Raw genomic sequence first — 27957 nt, 5'->3', positions numbered from 1 at the left:
AAAGAGTGGCCGAGTCTCCGCCCAGCCACTTCCGGTCCCGCCGCCCGGAGCCGGTGCGGCTGTGAGGGGCCGCGCCTCGCTGTCGCCGGCCGGCGGGTCATGGTGTTGGGCGCCGGGCCCGCCTCGCCTGTCTCGGGGTGTCCAGGTGAGGAGCGCGCGGCCCCCAGGCGGGCGAGGGGTGACGGCGGGCCTCCGGGCGGCTCGCCTCCCGCGGCGCCGGTGCACCGGGCGGGCCGGAGAGCGGGAGGCGCCGGGGCCCCCTCAGGCCGCGCGGCTGCTCTCGGCCGGCCGGGCTGGGCGGCGTGTCTGGAAGGCCCGAGCCGGGGCGCTGGCCGGGCTGGAGGGGCCGCCGCTCGAGCCCCGGCCGTGCCGGGCACGCAGACGGCCTGGTTGGCCCGCGCCCGCCGTGGCGGGGCTGCTGCCGGTCGCATTGTCCATGGGAAACGGAGCGCTGGACCAAGGTCATCGGCCCGACGTGGCCGAGGGAGCGGGGCTCGGACGCGGGCAGTCCGCCGGCGACCGCCGTGGCAGTCAGGCCGGGCAGCCGCCCCACGCCCGCGGGCGGCCGCGGCGGCTGGGAAGCTGTTACCGGGGGCGGAGGAGAGGACGAGGAGGACATCTTGGAACGATCGGCCCAGCCGGACCCGATTCCAGACCCGGTTCGGCGGGCGTGTCGTCTTGGGCGTGGCCCTGCCCTCCGCGGGGCTCGGTTTCCTCATCTGGGACCGGAGGGGCTGGGCCCGCCCCGGCCGCATGCCCCCCGCGCCGGCGCGGGGCCGGGCGCACTGCGGTGGCCGGGGAAGGCTTCTCGGGGGCATTGGGACCCGGATAGGAGTGCGTTCCTCCTGGGCAAGGAGGGCAATGAGATGGTGGACGGAAGGAGGACCCGCCAGGTCTGCGTATCGCATCGGGCAGAAGCTTCCAGAAATGAGCTGGGTGGTGTTGGGGGACGAGGCACAGGCCGGCCGCCCAGTGCAGAGGATTTCTGGCCCGAGGAAGGCGGGGGGCGGCGGAGGGTGCCGGCGGGAGAGGCGCCGAGAGACAGTCCCTGGCACAGGCAGGCTGCTGTGGGTCTGGGGGACCTCCACCCAGCCACACCTGCCGTTCAGGTAGCTGGCTGTGCCGGAAGGGGCGGGCTCCACAGGTGCGGCAGCCAACCAGCAGGACTCCCGGGCCTGGCGGGAGGTTCCCGGGCCCCGGCTCCGCGGGAGGTGGTCGGGTGTAGGCTTTGTGGTGTCCAGAGCTGGGCCGCGTCGGCTGGGGAAGCTGGCCGTCCCCCAGTGACCTGCACGCAGTTCCACCTTCACGCTTAGCTCAGGGCTGTTCAGGCAGGAAGGAGTGAGTGTGGCGCGGGGGCTCCCCACCGCGAGCAGACCGGCGCGGTCTCTGTGCAGGGCCGGGCGGGGGAAAGCTTCCCGCGTGATGGCGATGACGCCGGTGGGCGGCAGCCCAGGTCCTGCTTGGGGCCGTCTGAAAGCACCTCCGGCCGGAGGAGGAACCTCAGGGGCCGGCGCCACTTGTGGGGCCGAGACGGAGCGCGCTCTGCGCTGGCCCGTTTCCGCAAACACGGCCGGGGTCGGAGTTCGATGTTCGGTAAAGAAGGAAAAGGGAGCTCTGAGTCCGCTGTGGCTGCTCGGGGTCCTCCTGGAAGTTTGGATCATCTCCTGTCTTCAGATCTCTTTGCTTAGAGTTAATTTAGCATCTGTGAGGCTGTGTTCCCAGATTAGGCCCTTCATCCCTAAAGCTGTGCCCGGTCCCGGGGAAGATGCAGGCCATGGGGAAGTGGGCGGCCCCTGTGCACCTGATTTCCCGGACTGGCAGGGAAGGACGGACGGGCAGGGAAGGACAGACGGGCAGGGAAGGACAGACTGGCAGGGAAGGACAGACTGGCAGGGAAGGACGGACTGGCAGGAAACGACGTCCGTGCCGTGTTCTGTGTTACCTACCCGTGCACCGTGCACTCTCGGTGCCCAGCGTGTTCCCTCCCCGACTGTGGGCCTGAAGACCGCCTGGCATCCAGGAGGAATTGAGTGTGGACCCCCTGGGCCCCCAGGGAGGAGTTCGGTGGGGGCGGCGGGGTCACAGAGGAGCTAAGTGGAGTCCTCGGGGGCAGCGACCCAGGAGAGCATCCGGGGGCGACCCCCTCTTTGTGCGGGCGAGCCTCGCCGGGACCCTCCGAGGGGCTCCCTCGCCGGGTGTGGCCTGGCCGTGCGTCTCTGTGGGGCTCTTCGGCCTGACTTCCCTAGCGCGCTGCCTGCTGACCTCTGTACACGCTGTGCTTTCTCTCTTTTTACACCATATTCCATTGCCAAGGTCAGCCGGAGGATAAAACGGGCCGGCCTGCCAGTGGGACTGGGCACTCACCGGGGTGCCTGGCAGTGGACTTGGCTGGGTGGCGGCCGCTGCCTTGTGACCCCGATGTGCCTACGGGTCCCCAACAGGGCGCTGCATCCCCACAGGTGGTCCTCGTTCTGCACCCACTCCCAGTCCCCCCTTGTGAGACAGACCCGGGAGCCCTGTCCCTCAGCAAACCCGGGAGGCGGTGTGCCCGTGGGTGTGGCCTGGGCCCCCACGTGGCCCGCTGAAGACCTGGCGCGGTGGGTGGGAACCAGGCACTGGTGTAGGCGTGTTTTGCCGCCAGTCAGCTGGGCCAGGCGTAGCTGAAGGGCGCCCCACTGCCCACTCCCGGTCGGTGCAGGCATGGGGGTGCGGGGGTGTGGGCACATGCCCCGAGACCCTGCCCTGCTCAGGGCGCACGGGCTCCTGTGGTCTGCAGGAGGGAAGCTCTCGCTCCTGTGCTGGCGGCTCCCAGCAGCCGAGTGTCCCCAGAGCAGCCAGTCCCGGGCCCTGGGGTGTACGTACACCCGTAAGAAGGGCGCAGGTGGGGGAGAAGCCCCTCCCAGACCTGCGAGCTCACAGCTGGCGGGCCCTGCTGTGCCGCGGAACTGCCTCCGGCAGCACGGCAGCCAGGGGTTCTCTGGGGGGTGAGGGTGTGCGTGTGCGTGCGCACGAGCGTGACAGGGTGTGTCTGCTGGGGCCGTGCGTGACTCAGGAGACGTGCTGTGTTGCTTTCTCGGTGCAGACCGAGGACATGAAACCTCGCAGTCTTTGGGGGGGGGCGTGTGAGGATAGTGCGGGGGCCATGTGAGGACCTGGGAGGGGGTGCCTGTGTATTCTGGCTTTCAAGCCCTCGGCCTCGGGCGAAATGTCCGGTGCTTGGGTCAGGTTCTCCTCTGGGAGCTCTGGGGCGCTTTCTTGTCACACGGAGCAGGGCGGTATTGAGAGGCACTGGTGTCCCTGCAACAGAAGGAGTTCTGGACAGGCAGGGCTGGCCACCGGCTTCCGTCCCCAGTCACAGGGCGCTCCGAGTCCTCCTGCAGCCGAGCCCAGCAGGCGAGGGCAGGCGGCGGCTTGTGCGGCAGCGGTGCAGGCCCACAGGACGGGCCAGCCGGTGGGGGTTTCTCCAGCCCTCCCCCCAGGCAGCGGGGGGCGCACGCTGGTCCTTGGTGTCTTTCCTGGGGAGCTGCCCTGGGCGTCTGGGAGCAGCCGGCGAAGGGACCCCCAGCGTGGGGCGTTAGCTGTGAGTTAGCCGTGATGCTGATACTCCCTGGAAATGTAAATACGCAGCGTAAATGGACGTGCAGATGCACATTGAGGTTCGGGCCGCACCTCTCGTGAAGGAAGGAGGGTGCAAAGCATCGTGGTGCCCATTCCCCACCAGAGGCCGACGCCCCTCAGTCTGCGAGGGGCCAGGCCTGGGGGCCGCACACGGGTGTGTAGTCCCCGCGATGGGTGCGGGGAGGGCAGACTGGCCCCGGACGCCGGGGAGCCCATGTGCGGAGCCTGTCATGGGAGGCTCCCCTCGGCCGCGAGCTCCGCAGGTCCCTGTCCCTGCTGCCCCAGGCCTGGTGTGCAGGGAGGGCTAACCCCGGGGCACCACCCCCTTTGCGGGCCGTACCTCACACGGGAGAACGCTGCACTTCCCGAGGGTGGCGCAGAGTGGCCCACGCCCCTGTGACAGAGCCCAGGCCATGCGCCCCATGTCGCCGGCATCTGGGCTGCCGCCCCTCATGGCGCCCCGTCTGTCTTCCAGGGAGAAGGCGGCCGCGATGCTGACGCTGGCGAGCAAGCTGAAGCGGGACGACGGTCTCAAGGGGTCCCGGGCGTCGGCCACCGCCTCCGACCCCACTCGGAGGGTGTCTGTGAGGGACAGGCTGCTCGTCAAAGGTGAGGCCGCCCCCCCGGGGGCCCTGTTGGGGCAGAAAGCAGCCTCTGGCTGAGTGCCAACGCCTGTGGGAACGGATTTTAGAGGGTCGTCGCTTATTGTGGACAGCGGGGACGCTGGCCACGAGGAGAGGGCATTGCAGACTAGTCTCCCCAACCCCAGGGCTGCCAGCGTGCAGGTGGGGGGCCTGGGGCCTGTGGCTCTGCTCTCTGCTGCCACCTTCTGGCCGGTGGCAGAGGGTCTTCTTTCCTGCGATGGCTCAGCACCCCCCAGGGAGTGGGGCTCGGAAAAGTCTGAGGACCCTTCTCCACACGCCACGTTAGCGCCCAAGGAGAGCCGGCCGCAGCAGGGCACCCTGGATCCGAGGTCCCCGGAGACGGGGGGACGGGCTGCACGTGTGAGTGGGGGTGCCCGCATGTGCACATGTGTGCAGAGCTGCGGCCTCACTCCCGGCACAGGCGTCGGCGTGCGTGTGCGAAGGCAGCTCCCGGGGCCCCGCGGGCTGCAGGGGTGGGGAAGGCGCCGTCCACCTCGAAGAGGCCCGGGCTTGGGCGCGTCTCTGCTGACGTGTAAGGAGGGGCCGGGACGCACACAGGGGTCGGGTGGCGTGTCAGGACCGGTGGGTCAGGACTGCCCCGTCCATGGTCTCCTAGGCAGACACCTGGGCACTGGGCACGTCCTGACACCGGGGGGGTGGGGAGGCTTCCACCCAGAGCACACCCATCCTTCTCCTCCCTCTGCGCCCCATGCCGGTCCGCTCCAGCCAGCCCTGCCCGGCAGTGCACGTGCGGGCGCTCGCCCCTCTGGCCTGGTGGGGGGCAGTGCGCGGCCACACTGAGGTTTTCACAGCAGCCTCACCCTGTGTGGTCTGGGTGGGCCCTCTGGGACCTGAGTCTCCTTCCCGCGGGCCGGCGCAGCCTGGAAAGGGTCTGGCACGGGGTGCCGTGTCCTGAGGAGTGGGGGGCGGGCGCCTGGAGCCCGGGGAGGTAGCGCGAGGAGAGTCCAGCCCTGCGGCGGGGAGCCAGTCCGAGGTTCTCAACGGGTCCCCATCAGTGTCACTCAGCTCCTATGCCCTGGGCTCCTCCGGCCAGGCCCCTGACCTGGGAGACCGTTGCTAAGCCATGCTGGGCGGGCGGGCGGTCCGTGTAGTGGCTGGGCTCACTCGGAGGGCGGGACACTTGGCCGGGAGACGGCTGTGGTGCTGCAGGGCGGGCTCAGGGTGGAGAGTGGCCAGGCCTGGCACCCAGAGACGGAGGAGCAGAGAGGGGCTCCTGCGTGCCCCCGGCCCTGCCCGGGGTTCCCCGGGGGCTCCACGCAGCCCCTGGAGCCCACTGGGGCTCGCCTAGCTGGACGCTGCCCCTGCTGGAGGGCAGGCAGGGTCAGGTGCTCTGAGCTCGTGAGACCACTCAAGGAGAGGTTCAGGGCCCTGGGTGCGGCCGCCGTCCCCATCCTCCCGGGCGCTGGTGGGCATCGGGGCTCAGGGAGACACACGCCCCGTGGGCCCGCTCGCTCCATCTGCCTCGGGGGCGGCTGGGCCAGGCTGGCTGAGTGGGGGGTGGTTTGGGCAGGTGGGGAGGGTGGGGAGAGGGCTGGGGGGCCCTGCGGGGGGTGCTCCTGAGGGCTGAGGCTACCCCTGGAGGGCTCCTCTGCTCGGCCGGGTGTGCTGGCAGCCTCCCGGCTGACGAGGGTGCCGTGAGGCCTGGGAGGGGTGCTGACGGCAGAAGCTCGCCCCTGGGAACTCTAAGAAAAGTAGGGGTCTGTGTTTAGCAAGATGGCTCCGGTCAGGACCACGGTCCCGGGCCGGTCCTGGCTCCCCTGAGGAGGTCCCTGGGTGGGTCGGAAGGAAAGTGGGCGGCTGTGTCCGTGCACTCAGCGTGGAGGGCCGCGGTGCAGGGTTGGGTCCGGGTCGGGCAGCGGCCCCTGTGCCCCCACTCTGGGGGGCGGGCTCTGGGGTGGCGGAGGGCCCGGCTGCCCACCTGCCCCACATGCTGCCCACACCTGGGGAGGGGGAAGCACTCCAGCCATGGGGTGGTTCAGAGGCCTGTCCATCAGGCAGTTCCTGGGTGCGGGGTGGGGGACCAGCCTCCTTCCCCAGAGCTGCGCTCCCCACGCCCTCCTGGCCAGGACTCTGGGGGCCTGGCGTGCCGTGGTGGCAGGGCACCCCAGTGCCCCAGCTCCCGACAGCATCGTACCGTGGGGGGTGGCGGTGGGGCTCCGTGCACGGCGCCTTGCCTCGGTGCCAGGTGCAGCAGGTGCAGCCCAGGCCACACACTACAGGGCCTGTTTGAAAAGCCGGGGCCTGGCCGCGAGAGGAGGAGGAGCACGGCTAACAAGGGGCTAAGGTGGCTGGCCCCCCAGTGACCTTTGCTTACAGAGGGTTGAATGGCAGCAGAGCAGCCCAGGAAACCGCGTGTCCCTCAGCGTGCTGATTAGCCCCGTGGGGCAGTGCTGTCTGTGGGGGACAGAGGGGGGCTTGCGTCCGCCCCGTCTGCTCTGGCTGGAGCTCGGGGTGTGAGGCCGGGTGCTCCATGCCCTCGGGACCAGGCTGTGCCGCAGGGGCCGGGCAGGTGTTCAGGGTCTCGGCCTTGGACCCCCGGAGTGCAGAGGGGCCTCGAGTGCTGTGTGCCTTCACCCTGCAGGTGCTGCTGGGAGGCCCTCGGGCTGGGGGGAAGGACCGCGTCAGGGGCTCGGCGTGAGGGTGGGGGCGGGGGCCAGCCAGGGCTGGAGCTGGTGATTTTATATGGGGGACCTGGCTAACGTTGACACCTGTCTCTTTGTCTCTGCAGAGGTCGCGGAGCTCGAAGCTAACTTGCCCTGTAAGTACAGCACCCCGCCCGGCCCCGGTGCCATGAAACGCCGCATGGGCAAGCCTGCGTGGTCGATGACTGTGCGCAGCCGGGAGTCTGTGTTTCATGTGTGTTAGCGAGACACTTTTTAAAAAAAGATCTTATTTATTTATTTGTTTGTGTTTAGATGCGGGGGGTGGTGGCGGAAACATCACTGCGAGAGAGAAACATACTCTGGTTGCCTCCCGCGGGTGCCCCGGCTAGGACGGAGCCCGCAGTCCAGGCCCGTGCCCTGACCTGGCCTTGCACCGGCGACCTTTCGCCTCACTGGGTGACGCTCCACCACTGAGCCGTGCCAGTCTGGGCAGAGTGCGATCTGATCTCGGCCGGCGGGGGCCCACGGTGTCCAAGGCCCTGGTCAGGCCGAGAGGAGCCCGTCAGCCCTGTGTGTACCCCCAGCCTTCCTGCGGCGGGGCCGTGCTGGCGGGGTGCCCTCTCGCGCCCCCCCCCCGCCCCCTTTGCAGGGGGAGGTCTGTGGACCAAGGCGGGCAGTCCCAGTTTTCCTGGTGACGATAGACCTTCTTGGCCTGGAAGGTGCTTGTTCGCATCAATCCTTGTGTGTCAGACGGCGGCCCCCTCCTGTGCCCTCCTGCTGAGACGCTGACCCGCAGGGTAGGCAGCCGACCGTCAGAGCCCAGAGCCGGCGCGCTCTCCAGCCCTGGGCGGGGACTCGGGCCCAGTGCCGCTGTTTAGGGCCGCGCGAGCCTGAAAGCTCCAGCCGTCTGAACGCTTGTTTGAATTAGAACTTTTTCTCACCGCGCTCTGAAAAAATCGTTCTGGGGCTGAGGATGTTCGTGATGTGGGTGGAATATTTCACACGCGGGCCCCCTAGTCCGGTGAAGGCTGCCGCGGGGCCGTCTGCTGCGGTGGGGGGCGGGGGCGGGGGGCACTTCCGCGGCCTCCGGAGGCCGGGGAGGTGGGCGTGGCGGCGGTTTCCGAGGTGAGCTCCTATCGCTCTTCATTTCTGAGGCATTTTTATGTGAAATGCTCCTCGTTGTGGGTCTCGGTCAAAAATGCCTTGAAAGTCGTCGGGATCCTTGATCTCCAAGTGTCCTGCTGGTCGGAGCCAGAAGGCAGTGCCTGGGCATTCTGGGGGGGGGGGGTCTCCTGCCACGCCTGAGGCGCCTGCAGACGCGTCGCTTCAGTGTCCCAGGAGGACAGGCCGGCCAGTGACCGTGTGCTTGGGTGGCCGGACAGGTCAGGGCTGGCAGAGCCCGGAACCTGGGGGCCGGTCCACTGTGCTCTCCTCTCTCTGTCCCTGCCCTGTAACGTTTGTGTGCGTCGGGACATTTTTGGAGCACAGAAGTGAGGCAGTGCTTCTCTTTTCTCCTCCCGTGACGTCTCCCCGCCCCCCACCGCCCTGAACATGCACCTCGCCAGGCCTCCCAGGACCCCAGACACCTCCCCCCACGCGCAGCTCCTTCTGTCCTCAGCTGCGGTCTCCCCGGCGTGGCTGGCTCTGAACCCAGAGTGTAGCTTCAGCCTTTCTGAAAACGTGGGTGGAAAACAAGAATCTTTACAATTGGCTTTCAAACCCACATCTGACTGAACACCTCAGGTTTAACTAGATACCTTAGCCCTCGGCCCGAGTGGCAGTGGCGGATTAAGAAGACCACGAACTACCGGCCTCTCCTCTCCTCCACTTCTCCCGCCCGCGCCCCATTCACAGTGCGAACTGGGGGCGGGGGGGGGGGGCAGATTAGTCTGCGCAGAGGAGCCGGCTTCCCCGAAGCGTGCGGCTCGGTCCTTGAGAGAGGAAACGGGCCGCCGAGGCGGTCTGCACCGTCTGGCCGGTGGTCCCTCTGAAACACTTGTCATAGCAGAGAGCGAATGAAACAGCAGAGGTCCGCGGGGCAGTTCTGTGGAGTCGCTGGCGGAGCCCGTGGGGACCTCCGTGCCCGCGTGTTTGTGGCGGTCTCTCTGTTGGCAGGGGGCGAGAGCGCCTTCGGTTCGGGCGGGGGGGGGGGCAGTGCAGCGCCCCTGCCTCGCCGCTCCTCCTCGCGTCTCCCCATAGCGCCCTCTTTCAGGCGGGCGCACGCGTTAGGAGAGCGCGCGCCCTCCCTCCTTGGAGGACACGCTGGGTCGCGCGGTTTCAGCCAGGCCCCTGCATGGAACTGAAACAAAAGCCTGACTTGGACGTTCCACCGATGGTGCCAGAGCTCTGACTTCTCTGACCTTTAAAATTTGGGGGTGGTTTTCAGCAGTTTTGTTGTTCTTCAGTCTGCCTCGACTGCTCTGCGTTCTCGGTGAGCCGTTCTGCGTTGGAGGGACTGGCTTACACCAGCACCTTCCGTCCAACAGCGGCGGACGCTCAGAGTCGAAACAGGTGGGCGGTGCCAGCCTCGCGCGTGTGTGCCCTTGTCACGTGCACTTCACTGAAACGACGGCATTTGTCTTTCCACCCAAAGATGGAAACAAAGCCCAAACTGCTCGTGCGCAGGTCCCCGTGCGGTTGGGCGGAGCCTGGGACGCACGGGCCCCTGTCTCCGAGTTCCCGAAACAAGGGCGGTGGCCGTGCGGCCCCTCAGACCCGGCCTGCTCTCATCCCGCAGCGGTTTTCTGAGCGGTCGGTTAAAAGGGGGCCGCCAGCAACGCCGCATTGTCCTTAGGGCCGCGCCTGGCACGGCCACCGCGTGGTGGCGGGAGGCGTGGCCGCAGGAGGCGGGGTGGCGGGAGGCGTGGCCACAGGAGGCATGGCCACTGGAGGCGGGGTGGCGGGAGGCGTGGCCGCAGGAGGTGGGGTGGCGGGAGGCGTGGCCGCAGGAGGCGGGGCGGGAGGGCAGAGGCCTGAGCCAGGGTTCCGTTCTGGAACCAAATTTCCTTCTCTCGGAACCTCTGCACCTTGGTGTCACCTCTGATGGTTGAGGACTTTGTTTCATTTATTTTTAAATTTTTTTAATTGCTGTTCAAGCACAGTTGTCTCCATTTTCCCGCCACCAGTTCCCCCGCCCCACCCACCCACCTCCCAGTCTTCATCCTGCCCCCTCTGGACGGGGGGTCACTAAGGCCGTCTCCGGGTCCGCGTCGGAACCACCCTGCTGTGGGTGGAGACGCGTCCTGTCGGAGCACCAGCCGGGACTCTCCGGTGAGACTTGTGAGACGCGGCAGGCGCCCGGGGAACTCCGCGCAGCGGGCGCCGTGTTCACGGAGCACGGGAGGTTCCCCCTGCGGCCTGCCCACGTTCTGCGGGTGTCGACCCCTCTCCCTCTCGTTCCCGCGAGGGAGGCAGGCGCAGGACGCGGCCCGCTTGCCCGCCTGCGCCCCCGGCCAGGGGCTTCCCCCCCCCGCCCAGCCGTGGTCCCTGTGCATGCGCCCAGGCCTCTGCCAGGCGACGCCGCGGGCACAGCCAGGGCCGTCGGGCCACTGAGGGAGCAAGTCGAGCTACCTGTGGGATTGTGGGGACAGTTTTTTTAATGTCACAGGAAACGCTGGGTGTGAGCCGGCCTGGCCGACTGCGCATCCTTTTTAAGGGCAGTCTCGGGGGGGGGGGGGGCGAGGGGTGCAGACCGGGAGAGTGGCCGGGCTCTTCCTGCTTCTCCCCGCGTGGCAGCCCCCCTCTGTGTACCCTGCGCTCCCTGAGGTGGGGTCTCTCTTTCGAAGCACGGAGCACAGCTCTTGAGATGAGTGGGGAGATCTCTGCTGCTAGGGACCATCCAAAGGAAAGAGAAAGTCCCCGTTTGGGATTCAGCGGGAAGGGCTGTCCCAGGAGACCGAGGAGGCCCGGTCGCCATCAGATGGGCAGGAGGGGGTCCGACGCCCCCCGGCTGTGGGGGCTGGGGGGCCTCTCGGGGCGCCGCCGCCACCAGCTCTGCGACCCCCCTGACCTGCCGTTTGTCTTGCAGGTACGTGCCAAGTGCACTTCCCCGACCCGAACCAGCTGCACTGCTTCCAGCTGACCGTGACCCCAGGTAACGTGCTCGTCTCGCGCGCTTGAGTGTCCCAGTGACTTTCATGCCGCGCGTGTGAGAGGCCGCCCAAACCCGTGACCTCTGACTGTTTGGAAGTTACCACAGTCGTGACCACCCCGTGTGGAGACAAGATTTGTGCTTTGCGGTCGAATAAAGCCCGGTGACAGGAATCTGCGTCCTTCACTCCAGTGACTGGGGACAGACGGGGCGGCCCGGCGGCCCCGTGAGCAGGACAGGCTGCCGGCGGGCGCTGAGCCGTGTGCCCTGGAGTCCCCTGGGCCCCTCAAGGGGCAGCCGTGTGGCCGGGGTTGAGCGGGCCGCACAGCGGGGACGGAGCAGGACCTGTCTCCCAGGACTGCTGTGCGGATGGCGGAGATGGCGGGAGCGCACAGGCGGGCGCCGCGGATCGCTGGCCGTCCTGGTTAGGACTGATGAGTGGCTCCACTCCACGGGCCCCAGCGGGATACAGTGCCGCTTCCCGGCCCACCCAGGCCGTGGGGGGAGGGCTCGTGCCATTCTCCGCACTGTGCCCGCGCCCGCGCGCCCCTCGGGCAGTGAGCGGGGTGCCCTGGGCAGCAGGGGGTGGCAGGGAGCACGGAGGGAGCTCACTGGAGGGGAGGGGAGTGTGGGGGGGGGGCCAGGTGTTGTTTTCCTGGGGGGTGGAGAGGGGTGAGGAGCAGACTCCAGCGTCACGAGCTGATGCAAGAGCGAAAGAACGCAGGCTTCCAGCAGGTGACGCTGCGCCCACATGTTGCCCAGCGGCGGGAATGGTCACCACGCTCGGCCGCCGCCCCCAAACCCATCATCGCCCGTGCTGCTGGCTCTCCTGAGGGCGCCGGGCACACTTGCTGCCCCACGATGAGCTGTGGGCGCCGGTTCGGGTGCCTCTAGGGGTCGCTGAGGTGAAGGGGCCGGCTCTCTGCTCACGGAGCGGTCTCCAAGGGTGTGTGTGTGTGCGCGCGTGTGTGAGTGTGTGTGTGTGTGTGTGTGTGTGTGTGTGTGTGTGAGAGTGTGTGAGGCCCGGCCCGGGCTGCCGGCGGGGCTCAGGGGCAGCCCTGAAGCTCCCCACTCACCCTGGGCTCTGGCAGCGCAGTCCTGTTCACGGTCGGTGGCGTGTTCAGTTTCCTGGGTCTTGGGACTGTCCTTCATGGATGGACGTGTGTTCCTCAGAGGAGGGGTGGAGCTGAAATTGGGGCACAGGAAATGGATTTAGGAGGAAAAATAAGTCTTCACATCAACTGATAAAACAAGAAAACCACCAGCAAGTGAAACGAAACCAACCGAAGCGAGACCCTAAGCACTAACTGGGGTCTGCCCTGGAGCCTCGGGGGGCGAGGGGGGTCTCGGGACCCCACCAGGGTGCCGTGGCAGCCCCACCGACCTCCGGCATCCCGCAGGCAGCCAGGCACGGGGCTGTGAGCGTGGATGACACTCACTAAATGGCCACGTAATTGCAGTTCTCCCTTTACGAGTGTATTTGCTGAGGTATAAAATTACAGACAGTGAAGTGTGCTGATGTGACCTGCACGGCCTAACGAGGCTGAGGAACGCGGGCCCCGGGGTGGCCTGGCGGAGCTGCATGTGTCCGCCGCTCCCGGAGCCGCCTTCTGCTGCTGTGCAGCGGCCCCCGCGGCCCAGCCTGAAGTCCTTCCTGACTGCTGGTTCCTCAGGTCAGGTCCGCCAGCTCTGGGCCTGCACGTCAGTGGGGTCTTGCACGCTCATGTCGCATGTAAGAGAATCCTGTGTGTCTCACAGGCTTACGTGGTCTGTTTCTGGCTTCTTGCATGTAACGTGTGCTTAAACTCATACGTGACCTATGAGGGTCAGTCGTTCGTTCCTCCGCACTGGCCGTGTGAATGGGCCGTCGTCGGTCATTTTCCCACGGGTGGACCCGGGAACTCGCTCGGCTTCGGCTGTCACGAGGGTCTGCTGTTAGCGTCCTCTCACCGTCCGTAGCGCCGCCCTCTTTCTCATTTCTCCTCCCTCCACTGAAGAGTTGAGATCTCTGCTCATATAAGAAAGATACATGTTTAACGGGTTTTTAAAGATTTTATTGTTTTATTTTTAGAGAGGGGAAGGGAAGGGGAGAGAAACATCAATGTGTGGTTGCCTCTCGTGCGCCCCCTACTGGGGACTTGGCCCACAACCCAGGCCTGTGCCCTGACTGGGAATTGAACCAGCGACCCTTGGGTTTGCAGGGCAGCGCTCAGTCCACGGAGCCACACCAGCCAGGACAACACGTCGGATCTCTTTGTGGATGAGTTTTCTTCTGTCTGTGTGCCAGTCTGTGCGTCCGCCCAGCAGCTCGCCTGTGTGGTCCCACACGGGCGTGTTACACGTGGGCTGCAGTGGACCTCGGAGGACAGGCCCGTGTCCAGGTGCACGGGGTCACATCTCCTAGCCCCGCGGTCTCTGGGTCCCGGTGAGGGACAGCCGGCTGCACAGATCCCTGCCCAACTGTCTTCCCACGTGGGGGCCAGTGCCCGTCCCGGCCACCGTGGGGGAGAACCCCCTTCCCACGTCCCGGCCACCAACCGCTCTGTCTGGCCCCTCCCGCCCGGCCGCCCCGGTGGGCCCCCTCTCTCGGGCACCTCCCTCAGGCGGCCCAGGCTGCCGCGTGCCCTTACCGGCTGCCGTCTCTGTCCTGGGGCCGCTCTGCCTTCGTCCCTTTAGTTTAAAGGCTGTGCTGCTTGTCCCGTGTTACTTAGTTGCAAAGTTTATGCAGCTGGATATGAGCCTTTTATTAGATACGGTTTTTTTAATGCTTAATATCTGTTTATTGATTTGATGCGTATAACAGTTTTTGATCAGAGAATTCTACAGCTACGTCGTAAGTCTTGTACGTTTATGTGTGTTTAACCTAAGTATGTTTTTAAATGTATCAATTGTCACGGATGTTCTTTAGGTTTTTACATGTCACTTGTCTTAAAGCACGCCCCCACTGGTGAGTGAGCGTGGACGTGCAGGTCGCATGGAGTCACAGGTGGATTTGCCTGTTGCCCCCACGGTGCGTGCGGTCAGCGCTCGTCCCCAGCTTCGCATCCGAGCTTCGGGGCCCGAGAAGGGAAGGGCCCTCCCTGCCGAGTGAAGTCGGGCCGCGTCCGAGCAGGGAGACGTGGCCGGGCGCCTGGAGCGCGGCCCTGGCTGCACGCCGCAGGACTCGGAGGCGTTCAGGTGGCGGTGGAGGTTCCAAAAGGCGAGGACGTGGGGCGGAGCCCTGGGGCAGCCTTCCAGCCCGACGCCGCCTGGCCCCGGGGTGCCCGGTGGCCCTTCCCCCGTGGGCAGCGAGGGGCCGGAGGGGACAGACAGAGGGGAGTGCTGTCCCCGGAGGGTCTTCTCTGCAGGGAGCCCCAGGAGCGCCGGCGGCAGCTCCCACTTCTCCTGCGCGGCAGAAACGGGGCGCGGGCCCTTGGACAGTCCGTCTGCTGGGACGGCGCTCACCACTCACCCCCGCTCCCGCCCAGAGCTCTGTGGGGGGCCACTTCTTGGCTCACCTCCCACCGAGTCGGCGGTCTCCCCGGGATTCCTGCCCTCTGCTCGGGTGTGACTCCCGGCCGGCGCTCTCCTGGTGTGCCCAGGCGTCCTGGAGTGAGCGTGAGCGTGAATGTCTGGCAGAGGAAGTGTCCTCACGGCCAGCCGTGTGCGCGTGGGAGTGTGTGCTGACCACCACGGATGGCACGCTCTTCAGAAACGCGAGCCCTGGCCCTGGCTGCTGCGGCTCAGCGGGTGGAGCGCCGGCCTGTGCACCCAAAGGTCACTGGCTCGGGCCCCAGACCCGGGGGCACACGAGAGGCAGCCGGTCAGTGTATCTCTTGCACACCCACGTGTCCCTCCCTCCCTGTCTCCCGGCCTCCCCTTCTCTCTAAAGTCAGTAAACCCTCGCAGAGTGCCGGCACTCTGTTTCCTGCACCACATGACCATACCTGTGTGGGGGCCAAGGCAGCTTCTGCTCATCTTCCCCAAAAACCGCGTTGAGCGAGGTGTCGTTTACGGAGGGACTGCGCTGCTGGCCCCGGAGTGCGGTCCTCTGCACCTCTGCACGGGGACACACACGGCTGTGTGACCACCGGTGCGGTGGAGGTGGAGCGTTCCCACTGGCTCAGCGAGGTCCCCCCTCGACCCAGTCAGCCCCGCCCCACCCCTCCCGGGGACGCTGATCTGCTGTCTGCCCCGGTGCTGCCTGTTCCCCAGCGCCATCCGAGGGGCGCCAGACAGCACCCAGCGGTTTGGGAGGGGCGCTGTCACTCAGCGTGGTGCTTCCGAGGATCACTGTGTCCGGGGGCCAGCTCTGACTTTGGGGGTGGGGGAGGGGCCCTGCACCAAGGGGCGGGGCCAGTGAGGGAAGTGTGGAGCACCCCCCCCCCCAAAGGAATGCCATGGGCCGTGCCCAGGTTGTCGGGTTTGGGGCCCCTCGCCGGCAGGAGGTGGTACACTGGGACCGTGGGAGCCGCGGAGTCTGGGCGCAGACAGCCACCGTGTGACGCTGTTACCGGTGGCTGTGCTCTCTGTTTCCGGGGAAACCTCCGAGAAAGACAGATACGCTGTATGTGTTCTGAGGAAGTGGTTCTGCAGCTTCAGGTTTGCCGCGAGGGTGTGATTCTTCCCTCGGTCAGCCTGTGCGCCGGGCACTGGGGGCGCGGCGCACACCACTCGTCCCCCGGCCCGTGGAGCTGCTGCTCTGGTGGGAGACGAGCCGCACGTGGGCGTGCGACCACGCGGCGTAGATGCGGGGTCCGCTGTGCTGACGTGTGGTGAGGGGACACGCTGGGTGCCCGGGGCGGAGTAGGTGGGGCCCGGGCGAGGGCAGGCTGCTGAGACTGCGGGGTCCCCGGAGACTGCGGGGGGCGCCGGCGCGCAGGAGGCCGGCGCAGAGCGTGCTGCTCGGGGGCGGGGTGGGCTCGGGTGGCCCCGCGGAGACGCCCTGCGGTGCCCTCGCGAACTCTGAGTTCTCCGTACCCACCGCATCCTAACACGGTGTCTGCTTTCCTTTCTTTTTTTTTTTTTTTTTTAATTTAAAGGATTTGTTTTGTCTTGTTTTGTGTTTTTTGCTAGATGAGGGTTACTACCAGGGTGGAAAATTTCAGTTTGAGACGGAAGTCCCCGATGCGTACAACATGGTGGTGAGTAGCCTGTGGCAGAGGGTGGTCGAGAGGCGCCGCGCCAGCCCACACCTGCGAGGGCTGCCGGCGGTCTGCGCCCCACCTGGGCGGGGGGACGGCGGGGGGGCCCCCCCCCGCTGGGGAGTCCGCGTGGGTCCCGTGAGGCTGCGGCACTGAAGGGAGCGGCGCTTCACGCCGAGTCGCCAGGATTCCAGAGGCACACGGAGCGCGTACTCAGAATTTTAGGAAAAAGTGGTGTCTTGTCGTTTCCGGCCGCGAGTAATTTAAACCCATAGCTGCGTGGCGATCCCTCAGGGACCCCTGGGTCGTGATTTCGCCAAGGGCGGGCCCATCCCGTCTTTGCTTTCAGGAACTTCCTGACCGGGTAGGGAAGTGAGAGAACGTGCTGAAAGTGATCACGAAACGTCGACAGTGGAAGGACGCAGACAGCAGTGATCAGTGACAGGAAACTGATTTCCGGGAACTCTTCAGACAGTGGCGGGGGCCAGTGCAGCTGGGGGAGGGAGCCGGAGCTGGGGCCGCCCGATGTGGGCGGGCCTCCGGCGGGCGGGTGGTCTGGCTGGTGCCCCAGGGGCCTCTGGGTCGGCGTGGGTGAGCCCGACGGGCTCCCTGGGAGGGAGGGACAGAGCTGTCCCTCCTGGAGCTGAGCCGGGGCTGCAGGCCGCGCCCCACTCCGGCCCGCGGGCCTCAGCAGCTGCACAGGCTGCTCCTGCGTTCTGTCAAGTTCGTCCCCGTTTGTTTGTCGAAACGCAAACCAGAGCATGTTGGCATGACTGACACCCGCCCTGGACCTGAGTCCATAGTCCCTGGGCGCCCACGCCCGCACGGGTGGGGGGCAGGGGGCGAGTCGGAGTCCCGTGGCGTCTGGGGCGTTGCGGTCAGGAGGCTGAGGGAGTGCGTTGGCTGCAGTGAGTGGGAGCCGGAGCTGGGAGGGTGACGGGGGGTGACGGGGGCGGTGGGGGGGGGGGGAGACACTCTCCGAGTCGGCATCAGGACACAGATTTGATGACAGGCAGTTTTTAAATCTCCTCTACACCTGAGCCAACATCATAAACGCAGACTAATGCCAAGTGACAAACCGGGAAAACGCCCCTCTGTGACCAGGGGCCCTGAACATCTGGGAGGTGACGTGTCTGGTGGCTGAGCCAAGGAGACCGGCCTCGGGTCCAGGGCTGGGGGCAGCCCTGCCGTTGCTGCAGGGGAGGGGCTCCGGCCCCTCCGTCTGCCCTCGTCTGGTGAGCCACACCCTGCAGGCGTGCGCGAGGACAGGCGCCGACTCGGCACGGCCCGCCCTGGCGGGCACAGGAGGCCCGTAAACGTGCGGCGACAGGGACCTGGCTCCTGAGACGCTGCTGCTCCTGCCGTGGAGCGCGAGGGGGCCTACGGCCGCCTGCCGCAGTGACAGAAATGGGTGTGGCAGATGTGTAGCGCGAGTCCCAGCCCGTGCAGTGCACAGGAGTGTGATAGAGATTGTTTCTGGGCAGAGTTACTTTCTACGCATGAATACGTCTTTCTGCTGCCTCGTTGTCTTAAATGAGTATGGGTGGCTTTTACGAGAACCTTGAAAAAACAGCCTTGCCCACCCGCCCCTCGTGCTGCCCAGCGCCCCGCCCCTCCCCCCCCCCACCGTGAGTGTGCGAGGCCCGGACGTGCACCGGGGTGCCGGCGGCCACCGGCAGCATCCTCAGGAGCACAGACGGAAGGAGTGGCCCCCAGCGGGGGAGCCCCATGCGGCCACGGTTCAGCGGCTCAGCGCAGGGGCAGCCGTGGGCTCCTGGCCAGGGAGGGGGCCGCAGGGGCAGAGCCACAGGCGCCCCCTCACAACCCGGCCCAGCAGCCCGTGCCGGCCTCGGCCACGTCGGCCTGGGGCTCATCGAGGGCTGTGTAAGGGCGAAACGGGCTTTACCAGCGAGACTAGCCCCTGTGGGTGTGGGGTCACAGCACCGTCCCGCGTGGGTGACACCAGCCTGTGTCCGAGGTGGGACGCCGAGGAGGCCGGGGGGACAAGGGGCCGGGTGGGGCCCGTGGTGGGGCCCGTGGTGGGGCGGTGACGTGCTCTGGACCCCTCTCTCTCTGCATTGCAGCCTCCCAAAGTGAAGTGCTTGACCCGGATCTGGCACCCCAACATCACCGAGACGGGGGAGATATGTCTGAGGTGAGCGCCCCTCCTTGCTGTCCTCCCCACGTGCGCGCGCCGAGTGGGAGTCCTGGATGGGTGGGGCGGGAGGCTACCCTGGGGCTCCGAGCCGCACCGGGCACCTGGCCTCGGCCTCCTGCGCCCTCTGCTGGCCAGGGTCTCGCAGGGTCCGTGCAGCCGCCGCCTCCCCAGGGTGCTCAGCCTCTGCCCCTCCCCCTCCCCCTCCCCGTCCTGTTTCAGTGGGGCCGGTTCCCTCCCCGTGGCTGATTCCGGCTGCGAGGGGAAACGCCATTCATGAGATCCGGGGAGAAAACCTCCTCCTGTCGGTTCTGCTCCAGCACCGCACCCCGTCCGGGAGGCCGTGTGCGGCCTGCCCCCGCCGCGCTGTGGTGCACGCCGCCTGCCCCCGTGGCAGCCCAGCCTCTGTAGTTGTCAGCACATCCGTAGCCGGACGCCTGTCCCAGGGCACTGCCCTCGGAAGTGTGTTCTGAAAGTGCTGAGACTCTGCGGGTGGCCTCCTTCCGCTCCAGGTGACGAGGCTGGCATCTCCCGCCGCAGCCTGTCCCAGGCGGGCCCCTTGCTCGCGCCCCCGTCCTCGCGCAGAGCCCAGTCCAGGGCAGGATCCCCGTCGCTTCTCTGTCTCCCAGGAAGTCAGATGTTAGCGAGGCCGGACGGGCATGGGCAGACGCTGCCCGCTTCCGCCGCCGCCGGCGGTCAGGGCTGGAGACACGCAAGCACGAAAGCCAAAGCGGGGGCAGCTGGGTTACGGCACTGGTGAGGGAGGGTCCCTGCGGGTCGGCGTGAAGAGGGAGGGCGGCGCCTCGGGGCCTCGGGCACGGCGGCGGACAGGCGGGGGTGGGGGCGGGGGCACCGCTGGGTGATGGCGTGTGGAGTTCAGCAGAGCCCAGCTCGTCTCCGCCAGAAGGAAACTTGTGATAAAGCCTCGTGGTCTGGCGTGGCTGTCCGGTGGGAGGGTGCGCTGCGCGTCTGCAGTCGATGGGAGGGGCACGGGGGCCTCCCAGGGCACGCCCGTGCGTGACCTTCCCCCAACAGGCCCCGTTCCCACCCGCAGCGAGCACCATCCACACCGCAGTCGTGGGTCCGTCTGCCGTCACCCTCAGTGTCCCCTCCCGAGCCTTCTTATAAAGATGGCCATCACAGTGGGCACCAGGTGCCCTCGTGGGAGCTGCCCCGCAGGCCGGAGGGACGCAGGCACTGCCCTCGGGGGGGGTGGGGGGGTGCGGTGAGGTCAGGGTCGAGGGGACACCGAGCGGGAAGCTCCGGCTGCCCTTCGTTCCCACTGTCGTCGCCGTCGCTGCCTCGCCGTCAGGTCGACACACGTCCTGCAGCGTCTCCAGCACGCTGTGCCCCCCAGACCCTCCCGTCCGGACGGGACTGGACACTGTGCCCGTGACCGAGGTCCCAGGGGTCAGCCTCGGGCACGGGCCGGGCCTCACGGGCAAGAGGCCTCCCGCGGCAGGACGGGAGACCGCGAGGCTGCGGAGCCGCTCCCCGCTGACCGCCCCGCTCCCCGTCTGTTCCAGTTTACTGCGGGAACACTCGATCGACGGCACTGGCTGGGCCCCCACGAGGACGTTGAAGGTAGGGCACGCTGCCGGTGACCACGGCCTGCCCCGGGGCCCCCCCCTCAGGACCCAGCCCCCACAGGGCAGCCGTGTCCTGCGCCCCGTGCACACAGGTGGCCGGGCACGGCCGGGTGCAGCCTGCCCCTCCCCGCCCCGCCCCGCCCCGCCCCTGGGGCTGCTCGGCCCAGCACTGCCCAGTGCGGGGCGGCAGGTCGCCTGCCCTGCCTTGGCCCTGCCCCAGCTGCGTGAGATCGGCCGTTCCTGTTCTCTGTGCCCACCCCCAGCCCCGGCCTTTTACGCTTGTCGCGCCCTTAAAGGTGCGGGGGCTCCCAGGGTGGGGGGGGAGGGAGAGGAGGGCTAGGTGTGGCTTCTGTGTGTCGCTTCTCAATGTGCCGGACGGCAGCCGGCCATGCCTGGCGGGGAGGGCCCTCCCCGGGGGAGGGGCTGGCCAGGGAGCCGCGGGGACTGAGTCAACGGCCCCACAGGCTTCCCCAGTGCCGGCTTGAGCTGCCTCCAGGGGCTCAGGTCACAGTGCCCACGGGGCCCCAGCCCTGCCCCTCGCCCATCAGGTCACGGTGCCCACGGGGCCCCAGCCGTGCCCCTTGCCCGAGGCTCCTCGGCAGCGATGTCCGGGGAGCACCCCCGGGTCCCTCCGTGTGGCCTGACCCCTGCCCTAGAAGCAGTCACACTCGCGGCTCGTGTGCGCTCAGCGGGGAGCAGCCCCCCGACCTGTGCGGCCGTTTCTGAGCAAGGAGCCAGTTCCAGACGGTCGTCTCCTGTGTCCTGTCTTGTGTTGGGGCGACGCGGCCCAGCAGAGCGCTCACCCCAGCGGGGTTCAGGCAGCCGTGTTCCCAGCCGGCACTCTGCCGGCCCCGGCTCCGCACCAGAGCGCGGTCGTCTGGGCCAGGCCATCTCCCCGGGGTGGCTGACTGTCCTTCTCCCCCCGTGAGGCCAGCCATCCTGGCAGGTCCCGGGAAAGGTCTGGGTGTCCAGCCAGCGTGTGCGTGACGCTCTGAGGACTGGCCGACCCAGTGCGTGTGCCGGCTTCCCTGCCCCCCCTCGAGAGCAGTGGTGGCCCCCCCCGGGCGCGGCCGAGCGTGGGCTGTAGACGGAGCCCCAGCCTGGGCCTGCGCCACGTGCACCAGAAGGGAGTGTGCTGCGCAGGCGGTGCTGGCACTGCCTGTCGGGCCCCAGGGGTGGGTCCGAGCCAGCGGGCAGGCCTGGGCCCCGAGCTCTGAGTGACCCCCCCAGCAGCCTGACCTCGTCCGCCCCTGCCCTCGGGAGAGGGCCGCACGCACGCGGCAGCCCCGCCGGGACCAGGGACGTGCCTGTGGGAGCTCCGCTGCCCGAGAGGGGCGCTTCCCCCAGCCGCGGCCCGGCCTGGCGCGCACCGGGAGGCGGGGGTGCAGGCTGTGGGGGGACCAGGGACGGGCGGCCGCACTGAGCCGCGTGTGAGTGAGCACCGGGGGGCGGGGGGGGCCGAGGGGGGCAGGGCGCCTGGGCGGAGGAGGCGAGGAGAGCCTGACGGTCCGTCTGTCAGCCCAGAGGGCAGGCCGCCTCGGTGTCTTTTTGACGACAGTCTCGACCTTTGGGTTTTGAGAAAGCGTTGGCCTCCCTCGAGTTTTGGAGCAACCGAGAGCGAGAGGACCGGGGTGACGAGCTCACCCACAATCACCGAGAGCGACCGGGGCCCAAAAGACAGGGTCGGTGCGAGAGGCGACTCTGTGATCTGGACGCTGCGCAGCGGTGGCAGTGGTCCTGTGCAGGCGCTGCCCTGGGTGGGCCGTGTCACCGCTGGGGCGGCCTGCACCGACCAGAGGGCCCAGGGGCGCCCCCCCGGCCTTTCCCAGGGCCTGGCTGTCACGAGAGGAGCTGCGGCTGTCCTGGGGAAGCGGGCGTTGACGGGGACTCTGACGGGCCTGGCCCACGCTGCCCGCCGGGGCGGGGGACCGAGTGCCCAGGGTCTGACACCGGTTTTCCTCTCTCGTTCCAGGACGTCGTGTGGGGACTGAACTCCCTGTTCACGGTGAGTGTTCTGACCGAAGGCCGGCTCCCCTTGCCCCCTGCTGGCCGGGGCTAGACCTCCCCCGTGGGGCAAACGGGAATCAGGCAGTACCCCGCCTGCCGCCCCTGTCCTGCCGCACTGTTTAGGGGGGCAGGGTCCCCAAGGCAGCTGGGGTGGGGCAGCACGCTGGTCCCTCCAGAGGCCAGACACGTGGCGTCAGCCTGTGCGCGGGGCGGCGGCCCCTCTGGCCACAGAGCTCTCACAGGGCAGCCCCGGCCACCCTCGGGGGGCGTGGGGGGCCGTCCCCACCCTGGCCTCAGAGGCCACGGGCTTCTTGGTCTCGTCTTCAGCGGAACGAGAAACAGCAGAGCCTGAAAGTCAGACTCTGCGTCCCCGCCCCCCTTTGCCTTCTGACCTGGCGTCAGCAGGCGGCGCCCAGAGCGGGAGCAGCACACCAGCCCTGCGGTCTGGCCCCCGGGTCTGGGGAGGTCCTGCTGGTCTTAGCCATGCAGTCGAGGTGCAGGCGGTGTTACTTGTGCGGGGCCTGGGCATGGTGCTGACCGCCTGGCCGTCAGGCCCCTTTGTCACAGGCCAGAGAACCACAGGGCCACACTGTCATGGTCGTCCGCCACCACAGCAGAACCCTCCAGAAACCCATCACCCCCCCGCCCCCCCCCCCGGGCCCGCCGACCCTGGTTAGGTAGAAAGGGGCCGGTGCCCCTGAGGGCAGGGCTGCCCGGCCTGGGGCCCTGCCCCCGAGCGCGGTCCTGGGGAGCAGGGCGCGTCTGAGCTGCAGGTCGGAGCGGGTGCCGCAGGGGGAGGACTGGCTGTCTGGGAGGGAAGGGGGGACGGGGCTCTCATCCGGGGAGCGCGTGGTGAGCGGCGGTGCTCTCCAGCCGCCGGCAGCCTGAGGGATGCGTGGGGCTGCGGGCCCTCCGTTTTCACCAGACGGCACGCCGTCCCACGTGAGTGGGACCCGTGCCCTTCCAGCCGGGCCCCAGCCTTCGTGGCGAAAAGGCGCAGCTCGGCGTCTCCCGTGGGAAGAGCCCCACCTCACCTGCGGCCGGGGGGGCCCCCGCTGCCGGTCCCCGAGGCGGGACTCGGCACGGCAGGACCCCGGGCCCTCCCCTCGCTCACGCAGAGCTTCCCTCCGCAGGACCTCCTGAACTTCGACGACCCCCTGAACATCGAGGCTGCGGAGCACCACCTGAGGGACAGGGTGAGCCCGAGGGGGCAGCCCCGGCTGCCGCCCGTGGGTCGGACGCGGGCGGAGCTGGGGGCCGGGCACCTGACGAGCCGGCCACAGCCGGTGGGGAGGCCCTGGGAGGGGGCGCTGGGGAGGGCAGCGCCGCCACGGCAGGGGCCTCTCCTTAGTCCTGGTTTGCGGCCGAGAGACTGGCCGGGAAGAGGTGGGGCCCAGGACCGGAGCCCAAGGCCTGGCTGCAGGGCCGGTGTCTCCCCAGGGGGCGGCGGGGGCCTGAGCTCTCAGGGCCGTTGGGGGCTCGCACTCTGGGCTCTGTCCTGGGGGCAGGGCGGGGGGGGGGGGTAGAGCGAAGGGCAGTGAGACCAAGCGGGGCCCGCTGGTCCTGGGGCGGGGCCTGTGCTGGGCATCCAGTGAGCTGCGGCTGCGGCACCTGGGGAGCTGGCAGTACCGCCGGCGCCCAGGAGCTGTGGGGGCAGCCCCGGGAGAGCGCCTGTCCGGTAGGGGCTGGTCTGCGCTTCCGCACAGCCTGGCCCGGCTGTGGGTCTGGGGCCCTGGGGGTCTCTGAGTGCAGCCCCGCCCGCAGGTGCGGGCATCCTGACCGCAACCCCTTCTGCTCGGAGCTGCTGTTTGGGACACCCTCCCCCGCCTCCCCTCCCCCCCCCCAGCACTGTGTCACAGGCGCAGAGTGGCACCAGCTCCGTGGGTCTCTAGTTGTCCCACCACCTCCGCTGCTGGAGGAGGGTGGCCGGACTCTCGGTGGGTCCTTGACTCAGGTGCTCAGACCGGTCCCTGACGTGTCACTCGCCCCCACTCACTGGCTCCTGTGCCCCTGACCCCTGTCCCCCCCAGGAGGACTTCCGGAATAAAGTGGAAGACTACATCAAGCGGTACGCCAGATGACGGGGGCGGCCTGCGGCACGGACTGTGCGAGAGGGTCCCCCCGGCTCCCGGGCCCCCCGGACCCCCCATCCCCGCACTCCCTCGGCCCTGCCGGCTCTGCGGGTCCTGCGCTGTGCCCTGCCCCCGGAGGAGCCTCCTCACGACTGCCCCCGGTAGACGGAGAGCTCCGCCCGCATACAGCAAGGAAATGCATCTGCTCCCCTCCGCCCGTCCACCTCTGCGAGCCCGCGCCGCACCGGCCGAGGCGGGGCTCGGGCTGTTCCGGTGACTCAGAACCCAAGGAGAGCTTGCTTCTGCCCTGTCCCCAGTCGCCTCCCTGCACAGCGACTAACCACGTGCCAGTGTAGTCGGCAGGTGGGCCGTCCGCCCGCGCAAACTGTGATTGGTTGCACAGTCCCTCAGCCCCGCCCACGAGTGGGGGCCGGCCCGGAGTCCGGAGCGTCCCGGAATGCAGTCCCTCACTGTATGTAGATCTCTTACTGAAACGCGTGCTTTATTTAATGTAAGTATATTTTGGAACAGATTTGTAATTTGTACAATTTAATGCTTTAATTATTTTTTTCTATTCTTCTTTAGTTCGTATTTTCATTGTGTAGAGCAGACAGAGAGATGTGGGTCGAGCAACTGTTGAAGAGAAATACAAAGGAAATGAAAGACACACTATCCCTTCTGTCCGCATGCAGCGAGAACTTGGCTTTGAAAAACCAGCTCTTGCTTTCGGGTCCAGAAGGGGCGAGACTCAGAGCCCCGGGAGCTAGGTCTGGGGGGCTTGGAGCGCAAGGGGCAGGAGCTGGCCCTCGGGCCCTCGGTCCTGGGGACAGGGTGACCCCGGAAGAGTCGCTGTCTGACGCCGCGGAGACTGCCCCCGTGGCCTGCTGAGTCCGCTGCGGCTCCGGCTGCGGAGGGCGGGGCCAGAGCGGCGGCCAGACGGTGCGCACAGAGGAGGCCCCGGACCTGTGGTGCAAATAAACGTCCGAAAGGTCTCACCCCTGCCTGCCCGACGCCCTTCCGTCTGACCTCCTCCCGACCTCTGGCCCCCAGTCTGCCAGGCCGGTGTCCACTCCTGATTTATAGCAGTCTCTGATTGTGACATCACTGTCCTCAGGTCAGCGCGGGGACGTGGGCCATGCTTCCTGTTTGCCATCGGGAATTGTGCCACTGGACCTGGGGGTGGTGCCTGAGCAGAGAGAGCAGGGTCCCCACCCCCTGGGCCAGACAGCGGCAACGTGGCTGACACAGTTGTCACTGGAGCTACCACTCCCGACTTATGACCCATGACACGTGCAGGGAGGGCTTTGTTCCCGGTCCCAAGGGGCTCCCGCCTCAGTCCGAGTCTGGGAACAGACACCTGTCCCTGGGGACCCGATGGAGCAGGCGACGGTGGAGCCCAGTGACTTGCTGGGTCGCCGTGTTCCCTGCCAGACCAGTCCGGTGGCAGGGGACAGACCAGTGGACACAGGAAGAGCAGCAGGCTGGAGGAAGACCTGGTCACGCGTGGGTCAACCCAGACCAGCCCGGGCACTGGCCTCCTCGGTCCTCCCCACCTTGCCGTGGGAGGGGGCCCCAACAGGACCCACCAGTCCCCTGCCTGCCACGCCCTCCACTGCCTCTGGAGTAAGCAGCACCCCCTGCCCCTCGCTGGACTGTGACCAGGCCCCTGCCCTTGAAGCAGCACTTCCGCGCCAGGTGTGATGAGATCCGCTCCCCATGGACACCCAGCTTCCCTCTTGGGGCCCCTTTCAGGGTTCAGTTCCCATGGAGCCGCCTCTCACAGGCAGCTGGACACTTCCTAAGGTGCCCCCACTTCTCCCAGGTGCTGTGGGCGCCAGCGGGGGGTCTGCCCCTGCAGCTTCCTGCCTGACCCTGTCACCCTGCAGTAACGGACTCAGTTATCACAACGGGCTGTGGAACGTGGCGTGGCAGGGGCGCGGCGCACCAGGGGCGTGCGGGCTCCCACAGGCCCCTCCCGGAGGCTGTGCACTCTGGCGCCCGCCTGCCGCCTGCCCCGAAGTTTGCCTTGCTTGACTGCGTCTACGGGCCTGTGAAAAAAATACTGCGAAAAGAGAAGTCACACCCAGCAGGCTTTCGGGACGAATAAAGCTCAATGAAATGGCAACAGGGTGGACGCGTAACCACGGTGAACCCGCGGCAGAGGGTTCCGCATCCGGGGAAAGCACCAAAGACGGAGGCAGGGCACAGCCCTTTCTCCTGCGGACGAGAGCGGACAGCCACTGCAGCAGGCTGGCGCCAAACGCGTTTCTGAGCAGGTGGCAACATGGCACCACACCGTCACTACGGCGTGGCCAAACGTCCCGTCGTGGGGGCTGTCCTGTGCGTTGCAGGTGCTGAGAGGCGTTCGTCGCCTCTGCTCACTGGGCTGCAGAGGCACCCCCCCCACACACACGCGCGTGCTCGCGCGCACACACACACACACACACACACAGTTACACCAACCAAAATTGTCTCTGGGCGGGGCCGGGCGGGGCATCCGTCTCAGCTGAGAACCACTGAATAGACGGACTTTTTTCATCTCTTTCCATTTCTGAGCTAGCAGAATTCCCGTGCTCCAGCGTCTGGCTCCCTGACGCACCCTTCAGCTACGCCTATTCCGTTCAGGCCAGCTGTTGAATGTTTTAATAGACTTTTTAAGAGTGGTTTTAGGTTCGTGCGATACTGAGTGGCAAGTATGCCCCGCCCCTCACCGGTACACCCTCCCCCCACTATCAACACCCCACTAACGTGGCATTTGCCGCAACTGAGGAACCTCCACGGACACGTCACTATCACCTGAAGTTCTCAGTGGACGTGGGGGCTCCCTCTGGGGGCTGTGCGTGGTGTGGCTTTTCACTAGACGTGAAGACTTCACAAGAGCATGGCGTGTGTCCCCCGCGGTGGTGTCACAGGCGTTGCACTGCCCTACACACCCTCTGTGCTCCTGGCTCAGCCCTCCTCCTGCCCTCCCCCCACCCCTGGTGGCTCCTTCCTCCCTCAGCCTTTGGAAGAGGTGACTGTCCTCCACTCCCACCCATCCCAGTCCTTCCCTGACTTGCACCACCCCCGCCCCCCGGCTCTCCTGAAATGTGTTAAACTTGTCGGCGCCCCCTGTCTTCTCACGGGCATGTTACACAGTGCCCTGCACCTGGACATTCCTTCATCCTTCCCTCTCCTTCCCTTGTGACCGCCCCCGCGCTCCTGTGCATCAGCTCCCTGAAGTCTCGGCGTGTCCTTTACGATTGGGTGCATTTGTCAGGCAATGAGCTCACTGTGCAAGCAAGGATGAAAGGAAATCAAGAACGTAGACACGTGGCCCTGCCTACGTGGCTCAGCGGACGGAGCGACGACCTGGGAACCAAAGGTCGCCAGCTCCATTCCCAGCCTAGGGCACATGCCAGCGTTGCAGGCCGGGTCCCCGGCGGGCGGCTTGCAAGAGGCAACCACACATGGATGTTTCTCTCCCTCTCTCCCTCCCTTTCCCTCTGAAAATAAATAAATAAAATATTTTTTTTAAAAAATCTTGCAGGGCTGGAAAGGACAACTTCTGGACCCCAACGGAGATAAGGTTGAGCAAGTCCCCGAAAAGCCGATTAAAATGCAATTTCTTGACAAAGTATTCCCGAGTTCAAATTCAGGCTCCATGGCGACCCCTCTGCACTTGCGCAAGACGCCTTTCTGGGCCTCCATTTCCTCGCGTGCGAAAACGGGGGTGTCAGCGGCTCCGCGGACCGCGTCCCCGAGACCGGTCTGAACTCGCGGACGGAGCTCAGGGCAGAGCCTGGCCCGCGCCCGGCGCTCGCTTAGAGGCGGTTCCGCAAGGGGCGGCCAGGAGCCCGGACTCTGGCCCTCTCGTCCCCTTCACGGCTTCTCTCACGACCGGCTGAAGCCGTGTTGTTGGACGCGTCCACCTGACTCTCGCCCACAACCCAGCCCGCGCCCCGCCCCTGCCCTGGGCTCCTTCCCGCCCGGGAGAAGGAACCGCGCCGCGCCCCCTAGGCCCTCACTGTCCTCGCGCCGCACACTCGGCTCTGC

The 27957-nt window shown here is 67.2% G+C and overlaps 1 protein-coding gene across 1 annotated transcript; it reads left to right on the top strand.

Moving 5' to 3' along the window:
* Window positions 1-24502, top strand: UBE2F (ubiquitin conjugating enzyme E2 F (putative)). Its single transcript, XM_045845601.1, has 10 exons — window positions 1-145; window positions 4094-4227; window positions 7012-7041; window positions 10914-10979; window positions 16032-16099; window positions 18184-18254; window positions 19781-19838; window positions 21816-21848; window positions 22984-23046; window positions 23881-24502. Exons 2-10 carry the CDS (start codon window positions 4110-4112, stop codon window positions 23929-23931), a joined length of 558 nt encoding a protein of 185 aa, XP_045701557.1. The 5' UTR covers window positions 1-145; window positions 4094-4109; the 3' UTR covers window positions 23932-24502.
* Window positions 24503-27957: the final 3455 nt, after the last annotated feature.

This window comes from Phyllostomus hastatus, unplaced genomic scaffold, assembly GCF_019186645.2.
Source record: "Phyllostomus hastatus isolate PE091 unplaced genomic scaffold, TTU_PhHast_1.1 phas_contig_477, whole genome shotgun sequence".
Taxonomy (NCBI): Eukaryota; Metazoa; Chordata; class Mammalia; order Chiroptera; family Phyllostomidae; genus Phyllostomus; species Phyllostomus hastatus.
Note: the sequence above shows the minus strand (reverse complement) of the source record. Positions and strands in the feature narration are given on the sequence as shown.

Coding starts and splice junctions, on each gene's coding strand:
- UBE2F (XM_045845601.1), top strand. CDS start 4,110: ATGCTGACGCTGGCGAGCAAGCTGAAGCGGGACGACGGTCTCAAGGGG. Junction 19,839..21,815: donor CCCCCACGAGGACGTTGAAG/GTAGGGCACGCT, acceptor CTCTCGTTCCAG/GACGTCGTGTGGGGACTGAA. Junction 21,849..22,983: donor GACTGAACTCCCTGTTCACG/GTGAGTGTTCTG, acceptor TTCCCTCCGCAG/GACCTCCTGAACTTCGACGA.